At 46.4% G+C, this 25919-nt stretch overlaps 1 protein-coding gene across 1 annotated transcript; it reads left to right on the top strand.

The window, feature by feature from the left end:
* The first annotated feature begins 68 nt into the window (after positions 1–68).
* On the top strand, positions 69–23919 carry LOC124798343 (U6 snRNA-associated Sm-like protein LSm6). Its single transcript, XM_047261700.1, has 2 exons — positions 69–392; positions 23641–23919. The coding sequence occupies exons 1-2, from the start codon at positions 302–304 to the stop codon at positions 23787–23789; spliced, it is 240 nt and encodes a 79-aa protein (XP_047117656.1). The 5' UTR covers positions 69–301; the 3' UTR covers positions 23790–23919.
* Positions 23920–25919: the final 2000 nt, after the last annotated feature.

Here is a 25919-nt window from a genome sequence, read left to right on the forward strand (position 1 = left end):
TTGGTCATTGGTCTTTATGTGTTCCCTACTCTTTACTCCAGTCTATCTTTGCATCTACTGTGGTTTGTATTTTCAATTTTGTAATCAGCGATTCGTATGCTTAACTGCTTATAATGTATCGAGAGATCGAAACCTAAACCGCTAAACGTAAATTGGCAGTCGTACATTGTTTGTGGTGTGCAGTGCCGGGTCTAAGACAAAAGGGTACATGGGACAGAAAAAAATCAGAACTGTAGCGTTGACTCTAATGAATTTCGCCTAAGAGAATTGCAGACTTTTGAAAGAAAGAAATTACACAAAAATGAGCAGGAAAGAAGCTTTGTCACAGTTCATCCAGCAGATACATGGGCGCCCTGTAGTTGTCAAGCTGAACAGTGGAGTTGATTACCGAGGTACGCTTCAGACAGCAATATTTGAAGATAACTATTTACTTCTCGTGTTACCATTAAGTTACTCGGAAGTGAGGCAGCTTGCATAGGATAGAGTAGCATGGAGAGCTGCAGCACACCAACCTCTGGACTGAAAACAACGCCAGAAACAGCTTGATTTCTCTTTCCGCCTTGCCCCAGTAGTTAAATAAACGGTTTGTCATATTGAGGCAGCATGTAAAATATTGGATGTGAGAAGCTGTCTGGTGGCCTTTTAGCATAAGAAGTTTGCTGACAAGGACGACTGTGTAAGAATCCAGGCTTTAAAGTAAGCCAGATGCACGATATGAACGCAGGGAAATAAATTTGTGTAAATTAGTTTCCGTTGATACTGTTATCACAGAGTGATCAGTATTATTCACAGCCTGTGTAGCAACGAACTGATAATTCCTGATAGTATGAACTTCCTGATAGTATGAACGGAAAATCTATCCCTCTTTTTTACTTAATTACTGATTCTCCACTGTTAAAGTAAAATGTTATTTGACACCATTTTTATATGTAGTATGTGGCTAAGGCTTTTCACATAGTATGGTGTAAATAGCATATTAATCGTAAAAATTAATGAAGGCTCAGTGAACTTACGATGCATGATTGCATATTCGAGAAATGTTCTTCATGATGGTATTTTTTAGTAGGAAGCCGAAGTGTTCATTAAAGTGAAGTTAGGTAGCCTACTCCATCCCAGTGGAAAAATAATCTTCATTATTAAGTCCCTCAAGGTCCTTCCCAGTCTGTGCTGCACATGTTCAACAAATATGAGAAAAATGTAAGGTATTTAGCTTGATGCTTCTCATAATATGCGAAAATTCCATGCTGTAGTAAACTTTTTCAAAGTTTTTGTTTTCAGGTACATTTAGTGGTGTTCTCTATGGCATAGTCCATATCAGTTCAGGCAGGCTAGGAAAAATTCTTGCCTTCATTGTCTTAGATGTTATTGAATTCAGCGTATGTTGAAATGAAGGAATATGTATTTTTTGTTTTCTCCAAAAACAATTCTGCTCAGAGATACAGCCCTCCAAAGATGGCACTGCGCATACCAGTTAAAATGTGAATTTTGTAAAAAAATTAAAATGCTGTATCTCTGGAACAGTTCTAAATATTTTGTGGGTTATTTTTATTTGGAAGATAATTGCTTTATGATTACAAAGAAATATGTGTTTCTTACTTACTCCTGAATTTCAACATATACTAAATTCAGTAACATCACAGACTATGTGGGTAACCCCCTGCCTGAAGCGATATGAATTATGCCCTACGTTTCTCGCCTTGTGCTAACCTTTTCATCTCTATGTATAGTAACTACTATGTACTTTTGTAATACTTTTTTAATCAGCCAGGCAAGTCTTACAGTAAGTGTACTTTCATTAGAATGGGGTAGGTGGTCAGTCCTTGTAATTACCTGAAATGATTTAGGGAAACCTAAATCAGGATAGCCACGTAGAGCATGCTCCATTCACCTGAACTGTCTCATTGGGTTGGTCCCTATTGTACAATATTCTTTGGTCGACACACAGTTTGCTCCACATAACTTATGTCAGAAAACATAGTTTTGCTCTTCATCACTGTACACACTGACACCTTTTGGTGATACATGGACCATGAATATGCTGTTATACCACTTGCACCACTCCAAGCCCATAAACATGCAACTACATCCCATGCATGTCTTCATGCCCTCCCCTTAGTCTGCCTGGAAAACTGAGACAGCATCCCTCCATGATAAGAGGTATTGAACTTCAGGAGAATGACAAGACGTTACTGTCATGCCCCACAGATCTTGGCAAATGATTTTCGTGTAAAACCATTACATTATCATAAAGTACTGCAGTGTGGCAGGGTCTAGTAGTTATCACATAAAATTATTAATCACTAATTATTCTGATGACTGTTTTAGTTGCCTTGCCATTGTAAACAAATGTCTTTTAGTAATCTTTTTCATCTCCCTAGGCAGTCTATAATATAATTTTATTCAATGAAAAACAATGCTGGTTTGAACTTTGTTTCGTGTTCCTTGGCAAGTAATTTGCATATTCTAGTTTTTGTGTGTCCCTTCTATTTATCCCACTACTGCTCCCTCTAGTGCAAAGTTATTCATGATCCCATAACATATGTCCCACTAGCCCATCCCTTCTTACAGCAAGGATCTTTCATAAACTTCAGTACCAGTTATTTTTAGTATGCCATCAGATACTTTATCTATTCACCTAATTTTCAACTTCGATAACTTCACATGCTTTGGGTGTCTTATTCAGATTGCGATGGTTCTTTTTTTCCGTACAGTGCTGTGGTCGAGACACTTTTTGCCCAGTTCCATACGACTTTACTTTACATGTGGCAAGTGCCTTATTGACCATATGCCTGCTCTATGAGCCTGTTCCACTTCTGCGTATCCAATTTGCTGTTTGTCCAGTTGCTGTTGCTGTTCATCTTAGTTGTCCTCCCGAATGTTATCCCACCATCTGATTCTGGGTATCCCTCTTCCTCTCGTTCCATCTATTCTGCTAAATGACATTCTAGGTAGTCTATTCTGTCATTCTTGCTATATGACCTGCCCAATTCAACCTTCTCCTCTTGAGCACTTTGACGATGTTATGGTGTTTGTACAGCCCTCGTAATTCTTCATTTCTTCCTATTCTCCATTCCATGTTATTTTCGTCGTATACAGGTCCAAAAATTTTCGTTGGTACTTTTCTTTCAAATATTAACAGTTTTTCTTCTTCTGCTTCTTCTTCTTCTTCTTGCTTTCTAAATGTTAATGTTTCACATCCATATAACATCACGGGTATAATGGTCGATTGATATGAGCAGATTTTGAAGTTACTGTTAAGTGATCTTTTTCTTAGAATTTTGATGAAACTAAAAACTGTCTTGTTTGCTGTTGATAAACGGGCATCTATTTCTATAGCAGTTCTGTTGTTATTACTAAAAAGAGTTCCTAGGTACTTGAAGTGGTCAACAATCTCGAAATCGAATCCATCTACACAGTCAGACGAGCATCTTTTCTGGTTTTCTTACTTATGGGCAAGTATTCTGTCTTTTCTTCATTAACATGTAATCCTGTTTTCTCAGCAATTTTTTAGTAATTTTGCATCATTCTGATTAATTCTTTTAATTCATTGAAACTTTATTCGCCTATGTCATTTTACCTACATCTTCCTTGCATTGGCCATCTTCTATGATCTTGCTTCCTAGATAGAATTTTCACTTCTACACCACAGACATTAACAATTTTTAAAAAAATTTTAAGGCAGACAGTTTCTATGTAAGAATGCTGTACACTAATTTCAACAAACTTTCCAAGTCTTCCTTACATCTGGCCAGAACAGGCCCTACTGTGTTTTTGCATTAAACTCTCTTGGATTTTCTGCTGGTATAAAGATAATCTTTGCAGCACTAATGAGGGCATTGTTCATTTATACTTGCTCAATATATATGCTCAGTTTCCCTAAACAAACTATTGCTGTGTTCCAGAGAAGAATGAAAGACATGTTGAGATGCATTATAAAGTGATTATTAAAGCTAACTATGTAGTGAAAGTTGTCATGATTGATACACTAGACATGGATTTAGGATGAGCGGGCTTCAAATCTCCATCTGGTCCTCAAGATTCTCTGGTTTCTTTAAATTGCTTGGGTAAATAATGATTTTAAATACCAATGTAGCAAAATCTAACCCTACTGAAAACAATCCCTTTTGGAGAAATCTTTGATGTAGTGTATCATTGAAACTGCATATTTTTGTAATACACAATTATATATGAAAACTGTCGAATACAGCATGTTAGCTTTGGAAGCACTGAAATCAGATTGGTGGCTGCTTGATTTGCTTCTCACAGCCAATAACAGCACAAGAAACATGACCTATTCAGCCAGTTTTACCTGGCCTTGGGGCAAGCTACAGATAACTCCCCACCAAGTGAGGTTCTTGCTTTCACATTTATTGACTTTGCCAACTCACAACCAAACTGTTACCTTCTGACCTAACCCAGATTTCAGGACCTCGGGCAAAGCTGCAAATCTGTCAGCAATCAGTGGCCCCTTTCTTACAACTAGGAATATGTGTATGTTATGATTGGTTGACAAGATCATCTGACCTGTGTTGTTGTCTGACAGAAGCAAGTTGAGCAGCCCCCATCATTCAGTGCCCGTGAAGTTCAAATGCCATAGTTGATGATTTTTCATATTTATACTTAATTCCTTTGACACCTATGGGGGCATAGGGCATATATTTCTAATTACAAAAAGTGCAGTTTCAATGGTACACCACATAAAGGCCTCTACAAAATACATCATTTTTAGTACAGTTTGTTGTGCTGAAGTGGCAGGAAGTGTGACTTTGTTATATAAATTGAAGGGGATCACTGCTGTCAGCTGCAGTGGGACATTAAGTGGAATCAGCAGCAATGAGTGAAAGTGTGTACTGGAGTGGGAGTCGAACCCGGGATTCTGCTTAATGTCCCACTGCAGCTGACTGCAGTGATTCCATTCAGTTTAAATGTTTGAAAGAACAGGCACCAAGCATTCATATAATCATTACATAAAACCTTTCCCATTACTGGAAAATATAGAAGTACAGTTCGACAAATGAGACAACAGTAGATTATGAACCCGTTCCATTTTAACCACATGTACTTCATGTATTATGTACGTTTGTGAGCCAAACATCAACACCTGTTTAATACTGAGTTGGTCTCTCATGGAATGCAGTGCAGCAATGATTCCCACAAGTCCGTTGTAGGTTACCAGAGTTATGTGGGATCAGATGTCTACACATAGGTTGCACAGTTCTAGAAAATAATGGGGTGGCAGATGTGGAACTGTTGTCCAGTTGCATAAGATGTGTTCAGTCAGTTTCAGATCAAGGGAATTAGGTGGTAGTAATCAATGTGGGAGTTCACTATCATGCACAAACCATGGTAGCACAATTCTAGCTTTGTGACAAGGAAAGTTACTATGCTGAAAAATGCCATTGACATCGGATAAGGCACGAGGCATGAAAGGATTCTAGTAGTCTGCAATAATCTTCATAGCCCATAGTTCTCATGGTGACTTCAATTCCAACTAAAAGCCCCATGGAAGGCCAGTTGAATGTCATAGCATAATACTGACCTCACCAATCTGCATCTGTTGTGCAGTGCATGTGTTGAGTTGCTGTTCACCGAGATGATGGGGTATCTGGATATGACCATCCACTTGGTGTAACAAGAAGCATGATTCGTGTGGCCAGGTGACACTTTTCTATATGCTAATGGTCCAATCTTGGCTATGCTGTGTCCACTGCTGTTGTAATTAATGTCATTGTTTCAACATGAGAACAAACTTAAGCCATCTGTCACAGAGGTCCATAGTCAACAGTACACAGTGAATGGCATGCTCTAAAACACTTGTGCATGCAGCAGCATTGTACTATGTCATAAAGTGTGCTACACAATCCCAGGGGGCTCACCACCCTTTGGTCCCCCAGGGGATCCACAACTCTTTTGTGGATACGTGCGTAGCGAGCATGGGGCCCCGAGCTAATGTGGCCTTCCTTCCTTTCCGGGCTGCATACCTTCCCTTTCCGCATCCTTCCCCATCCCCTGTCTTCGCCCCCCCCCCCCCCCCCCTCACCTCTGGCTCTTTCCTTCACTTTCTCCCCCTCTGGGAGTATGGTTTGCGCCTACGTCCGGAGACGGACGCTTGTAAATGTACCGCATTCTTCGCCTTCCTTGCTTGTATGTCTTCTTCCTTCCTTTGTCCTTCTCTTTTCCTTACCTCTTCTCTTTACCCTTTTCTCCGCTGCGGCGTTTGAGACCCCCTCTTCTTTCCTTTCCCTTTCTCTTTCTTCCTCCCTGTGCGTGTCTGAAGGCCGACCCACGCACTTCCATGCATAGCCGGTGACGGGGTAACGCGTAATTCCCCGCCCCGGGTAGACAGGTAGGACACGTACGTACCCCCTGGTAACGGCCAGGCCCAGGGAGGGGTCATTACCCGAGCTGATACCTTCCGAAAGTGCCGATTGGTCCCTCCGTCCGTTTGTCGGGAGGTGTGAACAATCACCTAAGGCGGGAGTGCCCTCAGAGAGGGCCCCCACAAGGGAGGAGCGTGCCATCGGAGACGCCGGTAATCATGGGGGATTCTTCCGCAATGGTTTCCTCACCTTCCACTTTGTCTGCTCACAAACGTAAGTTCACTGAGTCTCAGCCACAGTCAGTTCTTCCATCGTTGCCACAGTTCCTTGTTGTTTCTCGGTCTGACGAAGGTCACGACTTCTCCACGGTCAACCCTTTCATTATTCAGAAAGGTGTCGACGCAATTGCAGGTCCTGTAAAGTCTTGTTCCAGATTACGGAATGGCACCCTGTTGTTAGAAACAGTCAGTGCCCTCCAGGCACAAAAATTGCTGCGTACCTCACTACTACACACCTTCCCTGTCCGGGTGGAACCGCACCGTACTTTACATTCCTCGCGTGGAGTCGTTTATTCACGCTCCCTCGATGGCTTGTCTGATGAAGAAATTCAGCACTACCTGTCTGACCAGGGCGTAACGGCTGTTCGTAGGGTTATGAAGATCATTCCAACCCGCACTGTCTTCTTGACATTTGACAGAGTTCAACTCCCATCAAAGATCAAGGCAGGCTATGAGATAATTTCCGTTCGCCCTTACGCCCCAAACCCTACGCGTTGCTATCGGTGTCAGCGGTTCAATCACACCAGCCAGTCCTGTTCCAATCCGGCCAAATGTGTTACGTGTGGCAGGGATGCCCATGAGGGCGCTTGTCCACCTCCATCCCCTCGCTGCATCAACTGTATGGGTGACCACGCTGCTTCCTCTCGAGATTGTCCCGTTTTCAAGGACGAAAAGCTCATCCAGGAGATCAGAGTAAAGGAAAAGGTGTCGACCTTTGCTGCTCGAAAATTATTCGCCAGTCGACAGCCCACCGTGCCTCAGAAAGAAAAATACAGCACTGTCCTTGCTTCTCCTCGGCCAACAAAGGAGGCGGCCACGCAGACTTGCGACCTCACTTTTAGTGCCACAGTCGTCAGATCGGCCAGCGCAAAGATCGCCCGTTCAACCTCCCCGCTTTCGCCTGCCCACTCTATGGCTCACCCTTCGTCGGGTTCTGCTAAATCTCGAGCCCACAAGTCAGACACAAAGTCTTCGAAAACAGAGCATACTCGTGAAGAGTTTTTACGTACCGCAACTTCACAACCATCGGTTCCTCCTTCATCTAAACATCATACTTCCAAGAAGGCTACAAAGAAACCCAGTTCCTCTCCTTCTCCGCCAAGGCGTGTCCCATCTACAGCACCACCTGGCGGAAATCGCCCTCGGCCGTCCTGTGTCGCCGAGGCGCACTGCTGGTGGCCGGTCAACCGGCCGATCGCTGGTGGCAGGAGCTGCTCCTGACCAACCTATGGATCAGGATCTTCTGCCTTCGGCTGAATGCCATTCCATGCTGCCGGTCGCAAGCTCTGAGCAGTCGTTGAGTTGACAGCGACCTTGGTCACAGTCCTCAATTTTCTGTTCACCCTATGTCCATTATCCACTGGAATATCCGCGGCATTCGAGCCAATCGGGATGAATTGTCGATCCTCTTACGATCCTACTCGCCGGTCATCTTCTGTCTTCAGGAAACAAAGCTGCGTCCCCATGACCGCTTTGTTCTCCCTCATTTTCAGTCCGTCCAATATGACCTCCCCTCTGTTGAAGGCACCCCAGCACATGGAGGACTCATGATTCTTCTCCATGAAACTCTCCATTATCACCCAATCCCCTTAAACAGTTCCTTCCAAGCTGTCGCCGTCCGTCTTTCTCTTTCTGGATACACGTTCTCTCTTTGTACTGTATACATTCCATCGTCCATACCAATGGCACGAGCTGATCTCCTTCATCTTCTTGGTCAGCTTCCACCCCCCTATTTGCTGGTTGGGGACTTCAATGCCCACCACCCGCTTTGGGGATCTCCACATCCTTGTCCACGTGGCTCCCTATTGCTAGACGTCTTCCACCAAGCGGATCTAGTTTGCCTCAACACTGGGGCCCCCACATTTTTGTCTGCCTCCACGACACATTTATCTCATTTGGACCTTGCGGTCGGTACTGTTCCGCTAGCTCGGCGCTTCGAATGGTTCGCCCTTGATGATACACACTCGAGTGACCACTTTCCATGTGTCCTTAGACTGCAGCCTCAACTGCCATATATGCGCCCGCGACGCTGGAAGTTTGCCCAAGCCGATTGGACACTTTTTTCGTCTCTAGCGACATTCGATGACCGTCGCTTTCCCAGCGTCGACGATGAGGTCACACGTATTACCGCTGTTATTCTTACAGCTGCGGAACATTCAATACCACGCACCTCCGAATTGCCCCGGCGCCCCCCAGTTCCTTGGTGGAACGAGGCATGCTGTGACGCAATACGTGAGCGGCGACGTGCTCTTCGCATTTTCCGTCACCATCCTACTTTGGCCAACTGTATCCGCTATAAGCAGCTCCGTGCGCGATGCCGTCGCGTCATCCGCAATAGCAAGATGGCAAGCTGGAAATTCTTTATTAGCTCATTTAACACCTTCATTCCCTCCTCGGAAGTTTGGAGTCGGCTTCGACGGTTCTCAGGCGCGCCTAGTTTCTCCCCGGTCTCTGGGCTCACTGTCGCGCATGATACCTTAGTGGACCCTGTCGCAATTTCTAACTCATTGGGTCAGCACTTTGCTGAGATTTCGAGCTCTTCCAATTACCCGCCAGCATTTCTCCCGAAGAAACGTGCAGCGGAAGTGCGACATCTTGCTTTCTCCTCTCAAAATCACGAAAGCTACAATACTGTTTTCTCCATGCGGGAACTCCAACATGCCCTCTCTTCTTCTCGCTCCTCCGCCCCAGGACCGGATGGTATCCATGTCCAAATGTTGCTGCATTTATCCACCCATAGTCTGCGTTTCCTCCTTCGCCTTTATAATCGAATTTGGACCGACAGTACTTTTCCCAGACAATGGCGGGAAGCTATCGTCGTTCCCGTTCCGAAACCTGGAAAGGACAAACATCTCCCCTCTAGCTATCGCCCCATTTCTCTCACGAGTAGTGTCTGTAAGGTTTTAGAGCGTATGGTGAATTACCGTTTAGCTTGGTGGCTGGAATCCTGCAGTCTTTTAACACCTGCCCAATGCGGATTCCGAAAGCATCGTTCTGCAGTTGACCATCTTGTTGCTCTCTCCACTTATATCATGAACAATTTTCTCCGGAAACGCCAAACGGTAGCAATATTTTTTGATCTGGAGAGAGCATACGATACCTGTTGGAGGACAGGCATCCTCCGCACACTGTTCTCTTGGGGCTTTCGAGGCCGGCTGCCCCTTTTTCTTCGCGAATTTATGGCAGAGCGCACATTTAGGGTGCGGGTGAACACTACTCTCTCCCGTACTTTCTCCCAAGAAAACGGGGTACCCCAGGGCTCCGTGCTGAGTGTTGTACTGTTTGCCATCGCCATAAATCCAATTATGGATTGTCTCCTTCCTGATGTCTCGGGCTCCCTCTTTGTGGACGATTTTGCGATCTACTACAGCTCTCAACGGACAAGCCTTATTGAACGACGTCTTCAAGGATGTCTCGATCGCCTCCACTCATGGAGCATCGAAACCGGCTTCCGTTTCTCACCCAGTAAGACCGTTTGTGTTAATTTTTGGCGACGTAAGGAGTTTCTTTCGCCCTCCTTACATCTAGGTCCTGTCAACCTTCCGTTTTCCGACGTCGCTAAATTCTTGGGTCTTATGTTTGACAGAAAACTGTGCTGGTCCTCCCACGTTTCCTATCTTTCGGCTCGCTGTCTGCGTTCCCTTAACACCCTCCGTGTCCTGAATGGTACCTCCTGGGGAGCGGACCGAGTGGTCCTTCTCCGCCTCTATCGCGCCTTAGTGCGCTCGAAATTGGATTATGGAAGCATAGTGTACTCCTCTGCTCGGCCGTCTATTCTTCGGCGTCTCGACTCTATCCACCACCGTGGATTACGTTTAGTGTCTGGAGCTTTTTACACCAGCCCTGTGGAAAGCCTTTATGCTGAGACTGCTGAACCTCTGCTGTCCAATCGGTGGGCAGTCCTTCTGAGTCGTTATGCTAGCCATCTGTCTTCCATGCCTGCTAATCCAGCCCATGACCTTTTTTTCGACGCCTCCTTTGATGTAGGGTATGCAGGCCGCTCCTCCTCCCTACTACCCCCGGGAGTCCGCTTCCGTCAACTGCTCCATTCTCTTTCCTTCCGCTTTCCTAAAACCTTGACAACTTGGGGTACAGCACCGCCTTGGCTCCGTCCCCGGATCTGCTTGCTCCGTGACCTATGTCAATTTCCCAAGGATGGTACCCCTACACTTGTTTACCGTCGGGCATTTGCTGCTCTATGTGCACAAATGACTGACGCCACATTTATTTACACCGACGGCTCGAAAACATCGTTAGGTGTAGGGAGTGCCTATATTGTTGGCGACACCCCAAATCACTTTCGGCTTCCCGACCAGTGTTCGGTTTATACTGCGGAGCTTTACGCTGTTCTCCAGGCTGTCCGCTACGTCCGCCGCCATCAGCGGATACAGTACGTAATCTGCTCAGATTCTCTCAGCTCTCTCCTCAGTCTCCAAGCTCTTTACCCTGTGCACCCTCTGGTCCACCGGATTCAGGACTGTCTGCGCTTGCTCCACCTGGGGGGCGTCTCGGTGGCGTTCCTCTGGCTCCTGGGACACGCTGGTATCTGTGGGAATGAGGCGGCCGATATGGCGGCCAAGGCTGCAGTCTCTCTTCTTCGGCCAGCTATTCAGTCGCTTCCCTTCACCGATCTACGGAGCGGTTTATGTCGCCAAGTTGCTCATTTATGGCATGCGCATTGGTCAACACTTCCCCATAATAAATTGCGGGAAGTGAAAGCCCTTCCTTGCGCTTGGATCTCTTCCTCCCGAACGCGTCGTCGGGAGGAGGTAATTTTAGCTAGACTCCGGATAGGGCACTGTCTTTTTAGCCATCGACATCTTTTAAGCGGCGATCCTCCCCCACTCTGTCCCCACTGCTCTCAGCTGTGGACGGTCAGACACCTTTTAATTGAATGCCCCTATTTTAATCAGTTACGCTCCCGTCTACAGCTATCGCCTGATCTATCGTCGATTTTAGCAGATGACACGCGCTCAGCCGACCGCGTTCTCCAGTTTATTAGTGACAGTGAAATGACTTCAGTTATTTGAAGCTTTTTTTGGGGACAACCAACCCCTTTCTGTAGTGGATTTTTAAGCATTCCTTCTGCTTTTAGTTTCTCAAATTTTATGACTTTGTTCCCATTGCTGCTGGTTTTAAATTTCGGTTTTTTCCTGTTTCCTAAGTCACGGGCTGGGCGCTAATGACCATAGAAGTTTTGCGCCCTAAAACCACAAACAAAAAAAAAAAACAAAAAAAAAAAAACCACCCTTTGGTGAGCTAATGCTTGGCTACCATGGGGCCCCAGCCTTTGTTGCACCTTTCCCCTTCCATGCTGCATGTCTAGTCTCCTGCCATTCTTTTTCCCCTCCCTTGATGAACATGTCTGTGGTATTTTTGGGGAATGTGTTCTGAAGTTTTAGTATCCTGACATTAGAACAATCCCTCCTCTATTTTTTCTTGAATCTTTCTTCATTCTCCATCTCATACGCTTCCTCTGCTTTGGCGTTTGAGGTTCCTCCCTCTGTGCTTATGGCGGCCGGCCCATGCATTTGACACATGACAGGTGACCTGGATAACATGTAGTTCCCAGCCCCAGGTCGACAGGTAGGGTTTGCAAATATCCCCTGGTATAGACCAAGCCCAGGGATGGGTGATTGCCGCTGAGGGGACGGGGGGGGGGGCAGTTGGAAGCAGTGCACCATCGGAGATGCTGGCAGTAATGAGGGTTTTCTTGCAGTGAGCCAATCACCATCTCTATCTGCACCTACTAAATGTAAACCGAATAAGGCTAAAGGTCCCAAGGCTCTCCCAGTTGCACCTCAGTTCCTCGTGGTATCACAGATGGAGGAGGTCACTCCTTTATCAAGATTAATCTGTTTATCATTCAGAAAGGTGTTGATGTAGTTGCTGGCCCTGTGAAATCCTACTCTTTTATTTAATGGCACTTTGCCTTTGGAGACCAATTGTGATTCTCAAGCCGAGCAACTGCTTGCAGCTTCGCTCCTCCACAGCTATCCTGTTCATGTTGAGGCCCCTTGAGTGCTCAATTCTTCACATGTTATTTATGCTAGGCTGCTCGTTAGCCTTACCGAGGAAGAAATACAAACTTACCTCTCTGAGCAGGGCATCACTGCAGTCCATTGAGCGATGAAAAAGGTTGATGAAACCGTAGCCCCTACACAACTCTATTTCTCACGTTTGATAGAGTGCTGCTTCCATCGAAGATCTAAGCAGGCTATAGAGTCATCGCGATCCAACCATCCATTCCAAACCTGATGAGCTGCTACCAATGTCAACATTATAATCACACTCAAATGTCCTGTCAAAACGTGACCAAATGTTTTAATTGTGGTTGGAATGCTCACAAGGGTGATTGCTTGCTGCCTCATCCTCCTTGCTGTACAGATGTCTGTGGCGACCATGCAGCCTCATCCTAAGAATGGCCTTTGTATATGTCGATGAGTGAGTGATCCAGGAGCCCCAGGTGAAGGAAAAAATGCCTTACCTTGGTCGCTCGCAAGTTGTTGGCTAATCAGAAGCCCTGTGTTTTACCATCTGACACTTACAGTACTGTTTTTGCTACACCTCACTCCATGAAGGATGCAGCCACAGACCTGTAACCTCAAATTCAGCACCATGATTGCAAAATCACCCAGTGTCATGGTAGTAACCCTGTCTCTTTCTCTCCAGCTGTGCAGCAAGCCACCAGTTCTTCACCTCCAGTGGTGAAATCACGTACTACACCACCAAAAGGCTAGAAATGGCAGAAGGAATACTCCCACAAAGACTTTTTATGTCCCTCAAGCCAACTAGCATCTTAGTCTTCATCTACTGGCCACAAAGGCTCCAAGAAATCAAACAAAGGCAAATGGTCTTCTTCAGACTTGGAGATTCTCTTCAGTGGTATTGTAGCATGATGCCTCTCTGGCCTGACCTGCATTTTGCTGCTACATACTGCCAACATTTTTCTGCCCTGGAGTCCACAGCCTGACGCAGTGGAAATGCTGACTCCTTTGGAGATCTCGTGGAACAGGATCCTATAGTCTCTGCACCCTGTAGCAGTGGGCCTTCAAAGGCTGGCACTTGTCAGCTGCCAAGGTGACAAGTCCCTCATTTTTTCCCTGGCCCCCTTCATGGCTCTCCTCCAAAGGAATGTTCGCAGCATTAGATCCAACAAGGAGGAATTGTGGCTGCTCTTGGAATCACAGTATCCGCTTGTTTTCTGCATGCAGGAAACAATATTGCTTCCTCATGATGGCTTTTTTCTCTCTTGCATTTCCTTCCAGTCCACTTTGACCTTCGCCCTGAGGATGGCATTCCATCTCGTGGGAGAGTCATGCTGCCCATCCAGGATGAAATTCATAGGCAAACCAATGAACACCCAGCTACAACCTGTTGCAGTCCCCATTTCATTCGTTCACCGTTTCTCGTTGTACCGTCTACAGCCCTCTGTCATTCATTGTCGCCATGGCAGAATCCCTTCAGCCTATTGGGCAACTCCGTCTCCCCATTTTACTGCTTAGTGACTTGAATGCACACCATCTCTGGGGCTCTTCCAGAACCTGTCGGAGAGGTGTCATATTTGTTGGCTTTGTAATCAACTTGTCTGTCTTAACACTGGAGCACCCACATTCTTTTCAGACTCCACACACATCTATTTCCATTTTGATCCCTCGTTCTACACTGCCCAGCTTGCCTGTCATCTTGATTGGTCCATTCTTTCTATCACATACTAAAATGACCATTTCCCGTGCTCTCTGCATTTTTAACAGCCATCCTACGATGGCGAACTGTATTCATTATAAATAGTTGCGCGCACAGTGTCATCACATTCTTCAGTATTGCAAAAAACCTAGCTGGATTTCATTTACTTGTTCTTTTAACAGTTCCACTCCCTCTTCCATCATGTGGGGCAACCACCATTGGTTCTCTGGAACCAAGGTCCATTTCCCGATTTCCGGCCTGAACATAGCAGGTGATGTTGTTGTGGACCCTATGACTATCTCCAACACCTTGGGCCACTATTTAGCAGAGATTTTGAGCTCCACACACTATAACCCCACCTTCCTCCATTGGAAATGAGGGGAGGAGGCTTGGGAGATACCTCATCTCAGAATTGTGAATGCTACAATGCCATATTCTCTATGAGGGCGCTAGATCATGCTCTCACTTCATCCCGATCTTCTGCCCAGGGCCAGACAATGTTCACATTCAGATGTTGCAGCACCTTCCTCTTCCAAGCAAACACTTTCTCCTTCATATGTACAATTGCACCTGGGCAGATGGCATGTTTCCCAAACACTGGCATGAAGCCACTGTCATAACCGTACCTAAGCCTGGTAAGGACAAACCCCTTCCTTGTAGCTAATGCCCCATTTGCAGGGTGATGGAATGTATGATTCATGCTTGGCTGGTACGGTGGCTCGAGTCTCACAATTTACTAACTGCTGCACAATGTGGATTTTGAGCATGCCACTCTGCAGTTGACTATCTTGTCACTTTGTCGACCCATGTCCATGGACATTTTTCTGAAGAAATACCAGCCTGTGGTCGTGTTTTTTTGATTTGGAGAAAGCCCATGACACCTGCTGGAGGACTGGTATCTCCGTACTCCCTACATGTGGGACTTCTGAGGCCGCCTGCCCCATTTCCTTCAGGAATTTTTAAAAGACAGAGTTTTCAAAGTATATGTGGTTTCTGTCTTGTTGGGTTCCTTTATCGAGCAAGGCGGGTGCCGCAGAGCTCCATCCTGAGTATCGTCTTCTTTGTTGTAACCCTTAAACCCATTACGGCCTGTCTCCCACCAAGCATCTCCGGTTTCCTTATTGTTGACAAGTTTGCAGTCTATTGCAGTTTCCACTAATTTGTCTCCTTGAGCAGCATCTTCAACAATGGCTTTTGCTTTTCCTCTGACGAAACCATTTGTATGAATTTCTGTTGGCACAATGGATTTCTTCTATCTTTACATCTTGGACCTGTTGCTCTTCTGTTCACTGAAATTATGAAATTCCTTGGGCCCATCCTTGGTAGGAAACTTTGTTGGTCCTACCACCTTGTCTTATCTGGCTGCAGCTACACTCAGTCCATTAATGTCCTACATGTCCTGGGCAGTACTTCATGGGGAGTGGATCGGACCACTCTTCTGTTTTTTGTTTATGCATCTGCTCATCCATACATCTTACATGTCTAAATAAAATCCACCATTGTGGATGATAATCTCTATGTAGAAGCTGCCAAACTACTGCTGTCATACTGATGTGGTGTTCTCCTCAGCAGATAAGCATGCTGTTTGTCTGCCATGCCCGGCCACCCATCCTATGTCTCCTCTATCCTATGACTCCTTTGACCACCAGTATGGGGCATGTCCCTCTTCTCTGTTACCTCCTGGAGAAAGTATCCTGGAGTTTCAGCTATTGCTCCAGTATCTTAACTTTGTGCTACCTGCCCCTTTCCTAATGGATGTGAATCCTTCACCATCTTGGCTTCGTGTGGCAACCATTGTTCAACTTTGACTTCATGCGCTTCTGAAGGAAACTACTCTAGATGCAATCTATCACTCTAAGTTTCTCGACCTTCTCACGGAACTTCGCGATAGTACCTTTGCTTATGCTGATGGCTCTTGGACTGACCATGGTGACGAGTGTGCCTTCATCATTGGCACTGATGATTTTCAGTAGGCTATCGACTTCCAGAACACTGCTCAATATTTACAGCAGAGCTCTTCGCCCAGCATCAGGCCACGCTGTACGTGAGGTGACACAGGCTTTTCAGTTGTCTTGTGCTCTGATTGTCTCAGTGCCCTTTAAGGCCTCTGTGTGCTGTACACAGTCCATCCGTTAGTGCTATGGGTCCAAGAAAGTATCCACTTGCTCACTCTTGAGGGAACCACCCTGATGTTTATGTGGGCCTGTGGTCATGTCAGTCTGATGGGCAACAAGGCTGCAGTCCTTTTACCACAGCCCACTAGTTCATCCATTCCTTCCTCCATGTCACCGTCTTGTCAGCAGGTGGTGTCAGTTTGGCGTCACCACTGTTCTTCCCTTCATTGGAACAAGCTCTGGGAAATTAGACTTCTCCTTGTGGCTTGGCAGACCGCCTCTTGGTCCTCTTGCAGCGAAGAGATCGTTTTAGCTAGGTTGTCGTTTTAGACATCACCATTTGTTACGTGGGGATCCCCCACCACTTTGTGCTCATCGTCATCAACCTTTCATGATTCGCCATTTCCTGACCAAATGCCTTTTTTAACCACTTACGTTCTAATGTATGTTTGTCATCTAGTTATCAGCCGTATTAGCGAACAACTCATGGGCTGTTGACTATTGCGTTTTAATTTTTATCTGTTGCAGCATTATGGTGAGGGACATTTAATCATTAGTTTGGAACCTCCGTTGTCTCTGTTTCCTTTCATCGGGCTTAATGTGTAGTCGCTTTTAACTCCTTTTTTGTCTTAGTGTTCTAAGGTTCTGGCATGGGCACATTTGACCTTAGCTGTTTTTGTGTCCTAAAACAAAACAAACGTGTGCTACAGGTTGCTGTATATCCTGCTGTACACCCCCCCAGTGGGTTCTGGGGTTAGAATAGGCCTGCGGTATTCCTGCCTGTCATAAAAGCCGACTAAAAGGGGTCTCAAACATTTCGGCCTATATGTGATGGTACCCTCTTGGGTTTGACCTCCATATTTCCAAATTCTTCCGAAGAGCTAGCCGATTGGGGAAGGGCACCTTACATGTGCATTGTGTCCATCGTGCATTGAGACCTTTAGCCAGCTTTCTCGTCGTTGCATTGCCGTCCCGCTCGTTCTCCATCTCTTGGGCGAGGCTACATTCCTGGGTGCAATTTCCACCATGCACTGTGCTGTGTTGCTTTTTGCGGAGACGACCACCATGGACTACCTTGCACCTAATATCCAGCACGGTAGCCAGTCTGTTGTGGTGGGGCCACCATGTACCCTGTTGGTTGTAGCCCCCTGACAATACAGGGATCGCTCTGCTGATGCCTGATGATCCCCACATATTCCAAGGAGTAGATGCCTATCTCTCTGGGGCATCAGGACTCCTGGCAATGGCCATCCTGCCAGATGGCCCTAGCTGAGGCTGGGTGGCACCCGTGGGGAGGGCCCTTTGTCGGAGTGGGTGGCATCAGGGCAGATGATCCTCAATGAAGCGTGGTACATCACCTCTCGCTGGTGGCCAGCCACCAGCAGTCTCTAAGCGTTCTCGGGCTCAATTCAACGCTGAGAAATATGATCCCAAATCGTTCCCCTCTGGCCACACCGTGGGAGGAGCGCAAAGCTCAAGATGGCAGTGACACTTATTCACCCCGGTTCCTAGTTTGTAAGAGAGGTGATGGGAAGTCTTTCATGTCAACAAAGCCTCAATTCTTCGTAGAGCATTTAGAGGACAAGTTTGGGAGGTGGAGGGCTTGTCTAAAACGCGCTCTGGGTCAGTATTGATAAAAACGGCATCCTCTGCCCAGTCATGAAGGTTACTTGCTTGTGACAAGTTGGGGGATGTTTGTTACCATCACACCCCATAAGAGTTTAGATATGGTCCAGGATATTATTTTCCATAGGGTCCTTCTTTTGCAGTCTGATGATGAACTGCACATCAATTTAGAGTGTCGAGGTGTTCATTTCGTCCGGCACGTTCATGGGGGTCCAAAGGATAATCAGATCGCTACCGGTGCCTTCATCTTGGCCTTCGGAGGTGATACCTTACCGGAGAAGGTCAAGGTGATGGTCTACCGCTGTGATGTCAAGCCCTATATCCCTGCCCCGATTCGGTGCTGTAAGTGCTGGAAGTTCGGCCATATGTCTTCCCGCTGTATTTCCTGCCTCACATTTTGATTGCGGATGCCCATCACATCCCAATAGGAAAATCATGGAATACAAGACCCTGGACCAACTGACCTATACTGAGGCTAAGAGGAAATACGAACGACTCCATCCTGTGCGAATGATTTCCTCATATGCTGCCGCTACGACAATCGTGATAGCCCCATCAGTTCAGCGAATTCCAGTCGGATCACCGAGCCGTACAACTCTACATGCCCCCTTGCCCAGGGGGGCACTACCCAACTACCCACCCTGTTGCTGCTCCTGCACCACCTACCTCGGGAGCAACACATCCCCTCCACCCCACCCCACCCACCACCCACCGGCGTCATCTGTCCCCACTTCTAAGCCAGAGAAGCGTCAAACTTCTTCAACTCCTCTCGCTCGCAGGGGGTCCATTGGGTCTCTCCCTTCCCAGGTTTCCGCAGGTGGCAAGAATGACACCCGACAGTGGCATAAGTGCCCACAAGCAGCTGGTCGTAGTGCTTCACAATCCTCTTCCATCCTGGAGACTAAATCAGTGAAGCCCTCCCAGCCAGTGAAACCCAAGGAGCAGCGAGTAAAGTCCAAGAAGAAGACCTCGTAAGATGAAGGCGCTTGTGGTGGCACCCGCCCCACCGCAACCTACAAGCTGTGCGTCTGAGGGCGAGGTAGAGATTCTGGTGTCTGCTGAGGACCTAGATCTCGCCGGACTCTGACACAGTAGTTGTCACTCGCACAGGTACTCAATGAATGGCAGCAGGTGACCCAGTAGCCCAATCTGCCTCCCCAGTCCCTTCACGCCTTTCTCGGCTATGGACAATATCATCCTCCAGTGGAACTGCAGTGGTTTTTTCCACTATCTTGCTGAGCTCCAACAACTTCTCAGGCTTCACCCTATTCTCTGCATTGCTCTTCATGAAACTTGGTTTCCGGCGATGCGAACCCCCGCCCTCTGTGGCTATCGGGATTCTTATAGGAACCGGGCAGTTTATGAGAAGGGTATCTGGTGGCGTCTGCATCTACGTCCTTCACTCTCTTTACAGCGAGTCTGTCCCACTACAAACACCTTTAGAGACTGTCGCTGTTCGGGTGTCAACGTCTCAGTCTGTTACTGTCTGCAGTCTCTATCTTCCACCACTCTATCTTCCACCAGATGGTGATGTCCCACAGCATGTCCTGGCTGCACTGATAGCACAATTGCTGCCACCTTTTCTGTTACTGAGCAACTTCAATGACCATAATCCTCTGTGGGGTGGATCAGTGGCAACAGCCTGAGGCAGCATCGTTGAGCAAGTATTAGCACAACTCGACCTTTCCCTTTTAAATAATGGTGCTTTCACACATTTCAGTGTGGCACATGGCATGTACTCAGCCATCGAGCTTTCAGTCTGCAGCCCTAGCCTATTACCATCTGTGCAATGGAGTGTGCGTGATGACTTGTGTGGTAGTGACCACTTTCCGATGTTTCTGTCACTGCCACAGCGTCACTCTTCTGGGCGCACCTGCAGATTGGCTATGTGAATAAGGCTGACTGGGCTTTGTTCACCTCTATTGCCACTACTGAGCCACTTTCCAATGACGCCATTGATGTGGTGGTTCACTCGGTCACCACCAACATCGTTACTGTCGCAGAATCTGCCATTCCTCTTCTTCTGGGTCCCTCGGCAGAGGACTCTGCCTTGGTGGTCGCCTGAGATCGCTGAGGCGATTAAAGCCCGCAGGCAGGCACACCAGCATCACAAGCGGCATCCCTCATTGGAACACCTCATCACCTTTAAATGGATCCATGCGCGAGCGCGCCGCCTCATTCGCCAACACAAGCAGGAGTGCTGGGAAAGGTATGTCTCCACCATTGGCCTCTGTACCTCTCCATTGCGGGTTTGGGCCAAGATTAGGCAACTATGTGGCTATCAGACCCCCGTCAGCGTACCTGTGCTTTCGTTGAATGGATCACTCTGTACTGACTCAAACACAATATCAAAGAACTTAGCGGAGCATTTTGCTCAGAGTTCTGCTTCTGCGAATTACCCACTGGCCTTCTGCTCCTTGAAAGAGCTGTTGGTACATAGGAGCCTTTCATTTCGCATTTGCCACCCAGAATCGTACAATGCTCTGTTCAGTGAGTGGGAATTCCAAAGTTCCCTAGCCGCTTGTCCTGATATGGCTCCCGGGCCAGATCACATCCACTGTCAGATGCTCAAATACCTCTCGGTGGACTGTCAGCGACACCACCTAGATCTTTACAAATGTATCTGGGTTGAGGGTGAGTTTCCGTCACAATGGCGGGAAAGGATCGTAATCCCCGTGTTGAAAACTGGCAAGAACATCACTGGAGGTGGACAGCTACTGCCCCATTAGCCTCACCAACGTTCTTTGCAAGTTGCTCAAACGCATGGTGAGCCGGAAGTTGAGTTGGCTACTTGAGTCTCGGGGCCTTCTGGCTCCGTCTCAGGATGGGTTCCGTAAGGGCCGCTCTTCCGCTAATAATCTGGTGTGCTTGGAGTCTGCCATCTGTACGGCCTTTCCCCACCGTCAGCACCTGGTTGCTGTCTTTTTTTGACATACGGAAGGCATACGGTACGACATGGCGACATCACATCCTCTCTACGCTTCATGGCTGGGGTCTTCGGGGTCCGCTCCTGATTTTAAAAAAAATGTTTTGTCTCTGTTCCTTCCCCGTGTGCAAGTTGCGGCCTGCCACAGTTCCTCCCGAGTTCAGGAGAATGGGGTACCACAAGGATATATCTTAATTGTCTGCCTCTTTTTAATTGCAATTAATGGGCTCTCTGCAATGGTGGGAATGTCTGTCTCAGCTTCCTTGTATGCTGACGACATCTGCCTTATACTTTAATTCCACTGGCATTGCAGCTGCTGAACGGCAGTTGCAGGGTGCTATCCGCAAGGCACAGTCTTGGGGTGTAGCGCATGGCTTCCAGTTTTCAGCTGCCGAGACCTGCATTATGCATTTCTGCCGGCGACACACTGTTCACCCTGAGCCACGGCTTTATCTTGACGGCGAACCTCTTGCTGTGGTGGAGACGCATTGGTTTTTGGGGTTGGTTTTTGATACACAGTTGACTTGGCACTCTCGTATTCGGCAGCTTAAACAGACATGCTGGCGGCATCTTAATGCTCTTCGTTCCTTGAGTCACACTAGCTGGGGTGCCGATCGGTCTACCCTTCTACGGCTGTACCAGGTGTTAATTCAGTCCCATCTAGATTATGGGAGCCTGGCTTACGGTTCGGCATCACCTTCCACATTGCAGTTGCTGGACCCCATCCTTCACAGCAGGATCGGACTCGCCACTGGAGCTTTCCGGACAAGCCCTGTCAACAGCATACATGTGGAGGCAGGTGTTTCTCCATTGCGGTTCTGGCACCGATTACTGGCCGCTTATGCTACACGTGTTTGTAGCTTGCCCAGGCATCCCAATTATCGTCTCCTGTTCCCTCAGTCAGTCGTCCATCTTCCGGAATGCCGGCCCCGGCCAGGGTGTACGATCGCGGTTCGCGTCGGAGCTCTTCTCTCTGGGCTTGAGATTTTTCCTCTTCCACCTCTTTTCCAGGCCCCTCTGCATATACCCCCACGGTGTGTGCCCCGCCCATACCTTTGGGTCAATTTGGCACAGGGCCCAAAGGACTCAGTCCCTCCTGAGGCCCTCCGCCACTGCTTTTTTTCAATCCTTGCTGCGTTTCAAGGCTCTGACATTGTCTATACTGACGGTTCGATGGTTGCTGGTCATGTCGGTTATGCTCTTACCCTAGGGGATCATTCTGAACAACACTCATTGCTGGCTGGCTACAGCATTTTCACTCCCGAGCTGGTCGCCATCTCTTGTGCCCTAGAGTATATTCGCTCCTGCTCAGGTGAGTCCTTCATTATCTGTAGTGACTCCCTGAGCAGTTTGAGCTATCGACCAGTGTTTCCCTTGCTCTCGCCTGGTGATGGCTATCCAGGAGACCCTCCATACTCTTGTCCAGTGCGGCCGCTTTGTGGTCTTTGTGTGGACCTCGGGTCATATCGGCATCTTGGGAAATGAATGTATTGATGCGCTTGCCAAACAGGCTGTCGGTGCAACAAACTTCGGGCCATCAAGGAGGCTACCGGTGCGTGGCACTCCTCCTTGCGGGTCTCTCGCAAGGACTCTGTTGTCCTGTGCTGGCTGCACATTGGCCACACCTGGATAACACACAGCTATTTATTGCGCCGCAAGGACCCACCTTTATGTTGCTGCAGGTCAGCTTTGACAGTGGTCCACATCTTGTTCGACTGCCCACTTTTAACTCCGCTCAGGCAGATGTTTGCGCTGCCTGATACGCTTCCTGCACTTTCATCAGACGACGTTGTGATGGCAGATTTAGTTTTGAATTTTATTCGTGCAGGGGGTTTTTATCGCTTGATCTAAGTGTTTGTCCTTTTTTGTGTTGAGTCTGGCCTTTGGCCTACGATTTTAGACTGGGGTTTTTAGTGCGTTTCTTGGTAGTTGGCTTTTCCGTTTTTGTTTCTATGGTCGGCCTACCACTGTCACACTCAGTGTGATTTTAATTCCTTTTTTCTGGTCTCTGTGTCTTTCTTGTCCTGCGTCGTCTCTTGTCATCACCATTGTTTGTTCTTATTCTTCGTGGGTGTTTAAAGTTCGTGGAAAAAGGGACCGATGGCCCTAGTAGTCCGGTCCCTTCAATCCCGCAAACCAACCGATCCTGCTGTACAGATCAGGCTGTACCATCTTGTGTACCTCTGGTTTCACCGTCCTTCCATCACATTTCACAGATGCACACAGAAGGAGTACGCAAATAGCTGATCAGCTCTGCCAGTTTTGAAATGCACATACCCAGGTGTGGCACCATAACATATCTGCCCTTTGTCAAAGTCACTTATGTTTGTCAGTTTTCCCATTTGTGGCCCATATTGTATTTAGAGTGAATCCACATTCATCTCTGCTCTGCATATGTACTTCCTTACCATGTTATGTGTCCCTAGTGCCACCAGGGGGCCTCCCATCTCGTGGTGCGAAGTGCTCGTGATGTTTTGGAACGTCAGTGTATAACTGTTGTTGAATCATCTTGATAAAAAGGTTATGTTTAAGTAATTTTACAACCAGTATTACTATTTAGATTTAGAAGCATGTGCTTTCCAGTGTAATTTATTAATTTGCTCTAAGAATTTGAGATCAGTCAGTAGAAACAACCTTTGACACACTAACCAGAATATTAAGTTTTAAGCTTTATACATCTTTGTTTGCAGGAGTGCTTGCCTGTCTTGATGGTTACATGAACATTGCATTAGAACAGACTGAAGAATATGTGAATGGTCAGTTAAAAAACAAGTATGGTGATGCATTCATCCGAGGGAATAATGTTTTATACATAAGTACTCAGAAGAGGAGAATATGATGGAAAATTGCTTTAATTTCTCTCTGTTTTGTTATACCTTGAAGATTTTTGTTTTATATAGAATTGAAATTGTAATATGATAACTATTTTGTGAATGAAATAAAGTGTCAATAAATGTGTATTGCACAAAGAATGTAGTAATTTAGCTTTGTTAATACTTCCGTGCCATAAAACAGGTCGATACTTTTTTCATTCGGTAACATTTGTGTGAAACAGTTACATACAAAGCTTAGACCATATAGTCCACAACAGCATTTATGGCCTCTGGGTTGAGGATGCGCAGTACGACAGCTGTGCAGCTAGCCAGTCAGCACTCAATCTGTTTCCACATTCCATACTGTGTAAACTTAAGTCATATTTGACCATTCTGTTGTGTTTTACATGTGTGAAACTTTGACTCATTCCTGTGTGTTATGCGAATTTTCTCATAATGGCTGAATTGCCTAGAAGGTGCCAAGTGTTTCACAAACAGACAAGGGACCTTATTTTTAAAGTGTAGTCATTCTTCAAACATGCGGCAGATTCAGACGAGCCGGTCTGTGATGTTGCCAAGACGCAAGAATGTAATGTAGTTGCTGTCTGTGCACTTTCAGCCGAGTTGACAATGCAGCATTTCTTGTGAGCTCTGCAGCCAGGGGCATTAATGCTGTCACCAACTGTAGAATATGTTAACCTTGTAGGTAATATTCTGTAAAAATAATAGTGTTGCCTCTCTTGCTGTTGATAATATCTGCTTTCCCTGGTTATGAGTTTACTGCACATTTTTGAAATCTTGTAGTTGTGCTCATTAAAACAGCGTATCATGTTCTCATCTTAAATAAAATATGTGGATACTCATGTCTGTAAATGTTATGCTTTACTCCCAAGCTGCCCCCATTGTCCTCCATGGTGTGGGAGTGGAAAAGAAGTGACAACTCGATCTCAAGACTCCTTGCTTTTTTTTAATTTAGAAAACTGAGCTGGGTAATGCATTCTCTTTGATTAGAACTCGGTAAGGTGTTTAAGATAATACTCATGTTCTCAATTGTTATACCAATGATAAGGATCTTAGTATTTTAATTTTGTAATAATGTAAATAAAATGTGTTCCGTCCCTCCCCTCTACCCCCAGCAGAAGAAATAGACACAACCAAAATGTTACTAAGGTATAATATCAGAATGCATATTTGAGATAAATATTGAGAAATGTGCGAAGATACTTCTTTTAGTGCTGGGCAAAAAAACACTTGACATAGTCATGCCAGCACTGTAGTGGGTTCTAACAAGCCTAGATTTGGTACTTCTGGAGATCTACCACACACACACACACATACACACACACACACAAACACAAAGTATTAGATCACTTTATTAACACTTGAACAATCTGAAATACTTAACTTGGAGACAATCCATACCCTCAGGAATGTCTGTCTACTTGTCACTGAAGCTGGACTCAGTGGTTCCCAGCAGGTGGTCCACAGACCCTCAGGGGTCCGCGAGCTATGCCAGAGGAGTCCGCAAGATGCTATTAGAATAAAAAATGTTTCGTATGATAATAGATTTTTTTTGTTTTGTCCACTTCCTGCGTGAGCAGAGATTTAGCAAACACTAACTTCTGCGTCTAGTGTCTTCCTAGAGCCAACTGACACTAGCACACTCTAGGGCAAAACTAGAATTAGATAGAGGCAAATCGTTCTGTTTTATGCTGTTAGACTGCGTGTGCTGCCTCTTTACAGCTGCCAACTGTCAGTCACTTTACACAGAAACTTGCATTTCAGACAAAACATGGCCATTGTTAATTCATTGCCAGTGCTTTCACAGATCGTGTTGTTTAAATATTCAATATTCTGTATTAAAACTGTAGTGTTTGTAAAGCGTTGTTTTTCATGGAAGCTACTGTTCGCGTAGTTAAAAATGGACCGTTGGTTAAAAAGTGGTTCGTTAAAACAAGAAAGTCCTACATATGAAGAGGAAGATAATGCATTTGATGTTCAAGCAAGCAAGTCAGTGACTCTCAAGCTCAGCTTGTTGCTAAATGTGGGAAAAACCACAAAATTGCTGAGGAACTTGTACTGCCATCAGCAATAATACTTTGCAAGAATGTTAGGTGATGCAGCTGCCAAGGTAGTAGGAACTATCCCACTCTCAA

This window comes from Schistocerca piceifrons, chromosome 5, assembly GCF_021461385.2.
Source record: "Schistocerca piceifrons isolate TAMUIC-IGC-003096 chromosome 5, iqSchPice1.1, whole genome shotgun sequence".
NCBI lineage: Eukaryota > Metazoa > Arthropoda > Insecta > Orthoptera > Acrididae > Schistocerca > Schistocerca piceifrons.

Excerpts from the sequence above, each read along its gene's own strand:
- LOC124798343 (XM_047261700.1), top strand. The coding sequence starts at position 302 with ATGAGCAGGAAAGAAGCTTTGTCACAGTTCATCCAGCAGATACATGGG. Across the intron at positions 393-23,640 it reads CAGTGGAGTTGATTACCGAG|GAGTGCTTGCCTGTCTTGAT; the intron begins GTACGCTTCAGA and ends CTTTGTTTGCAG.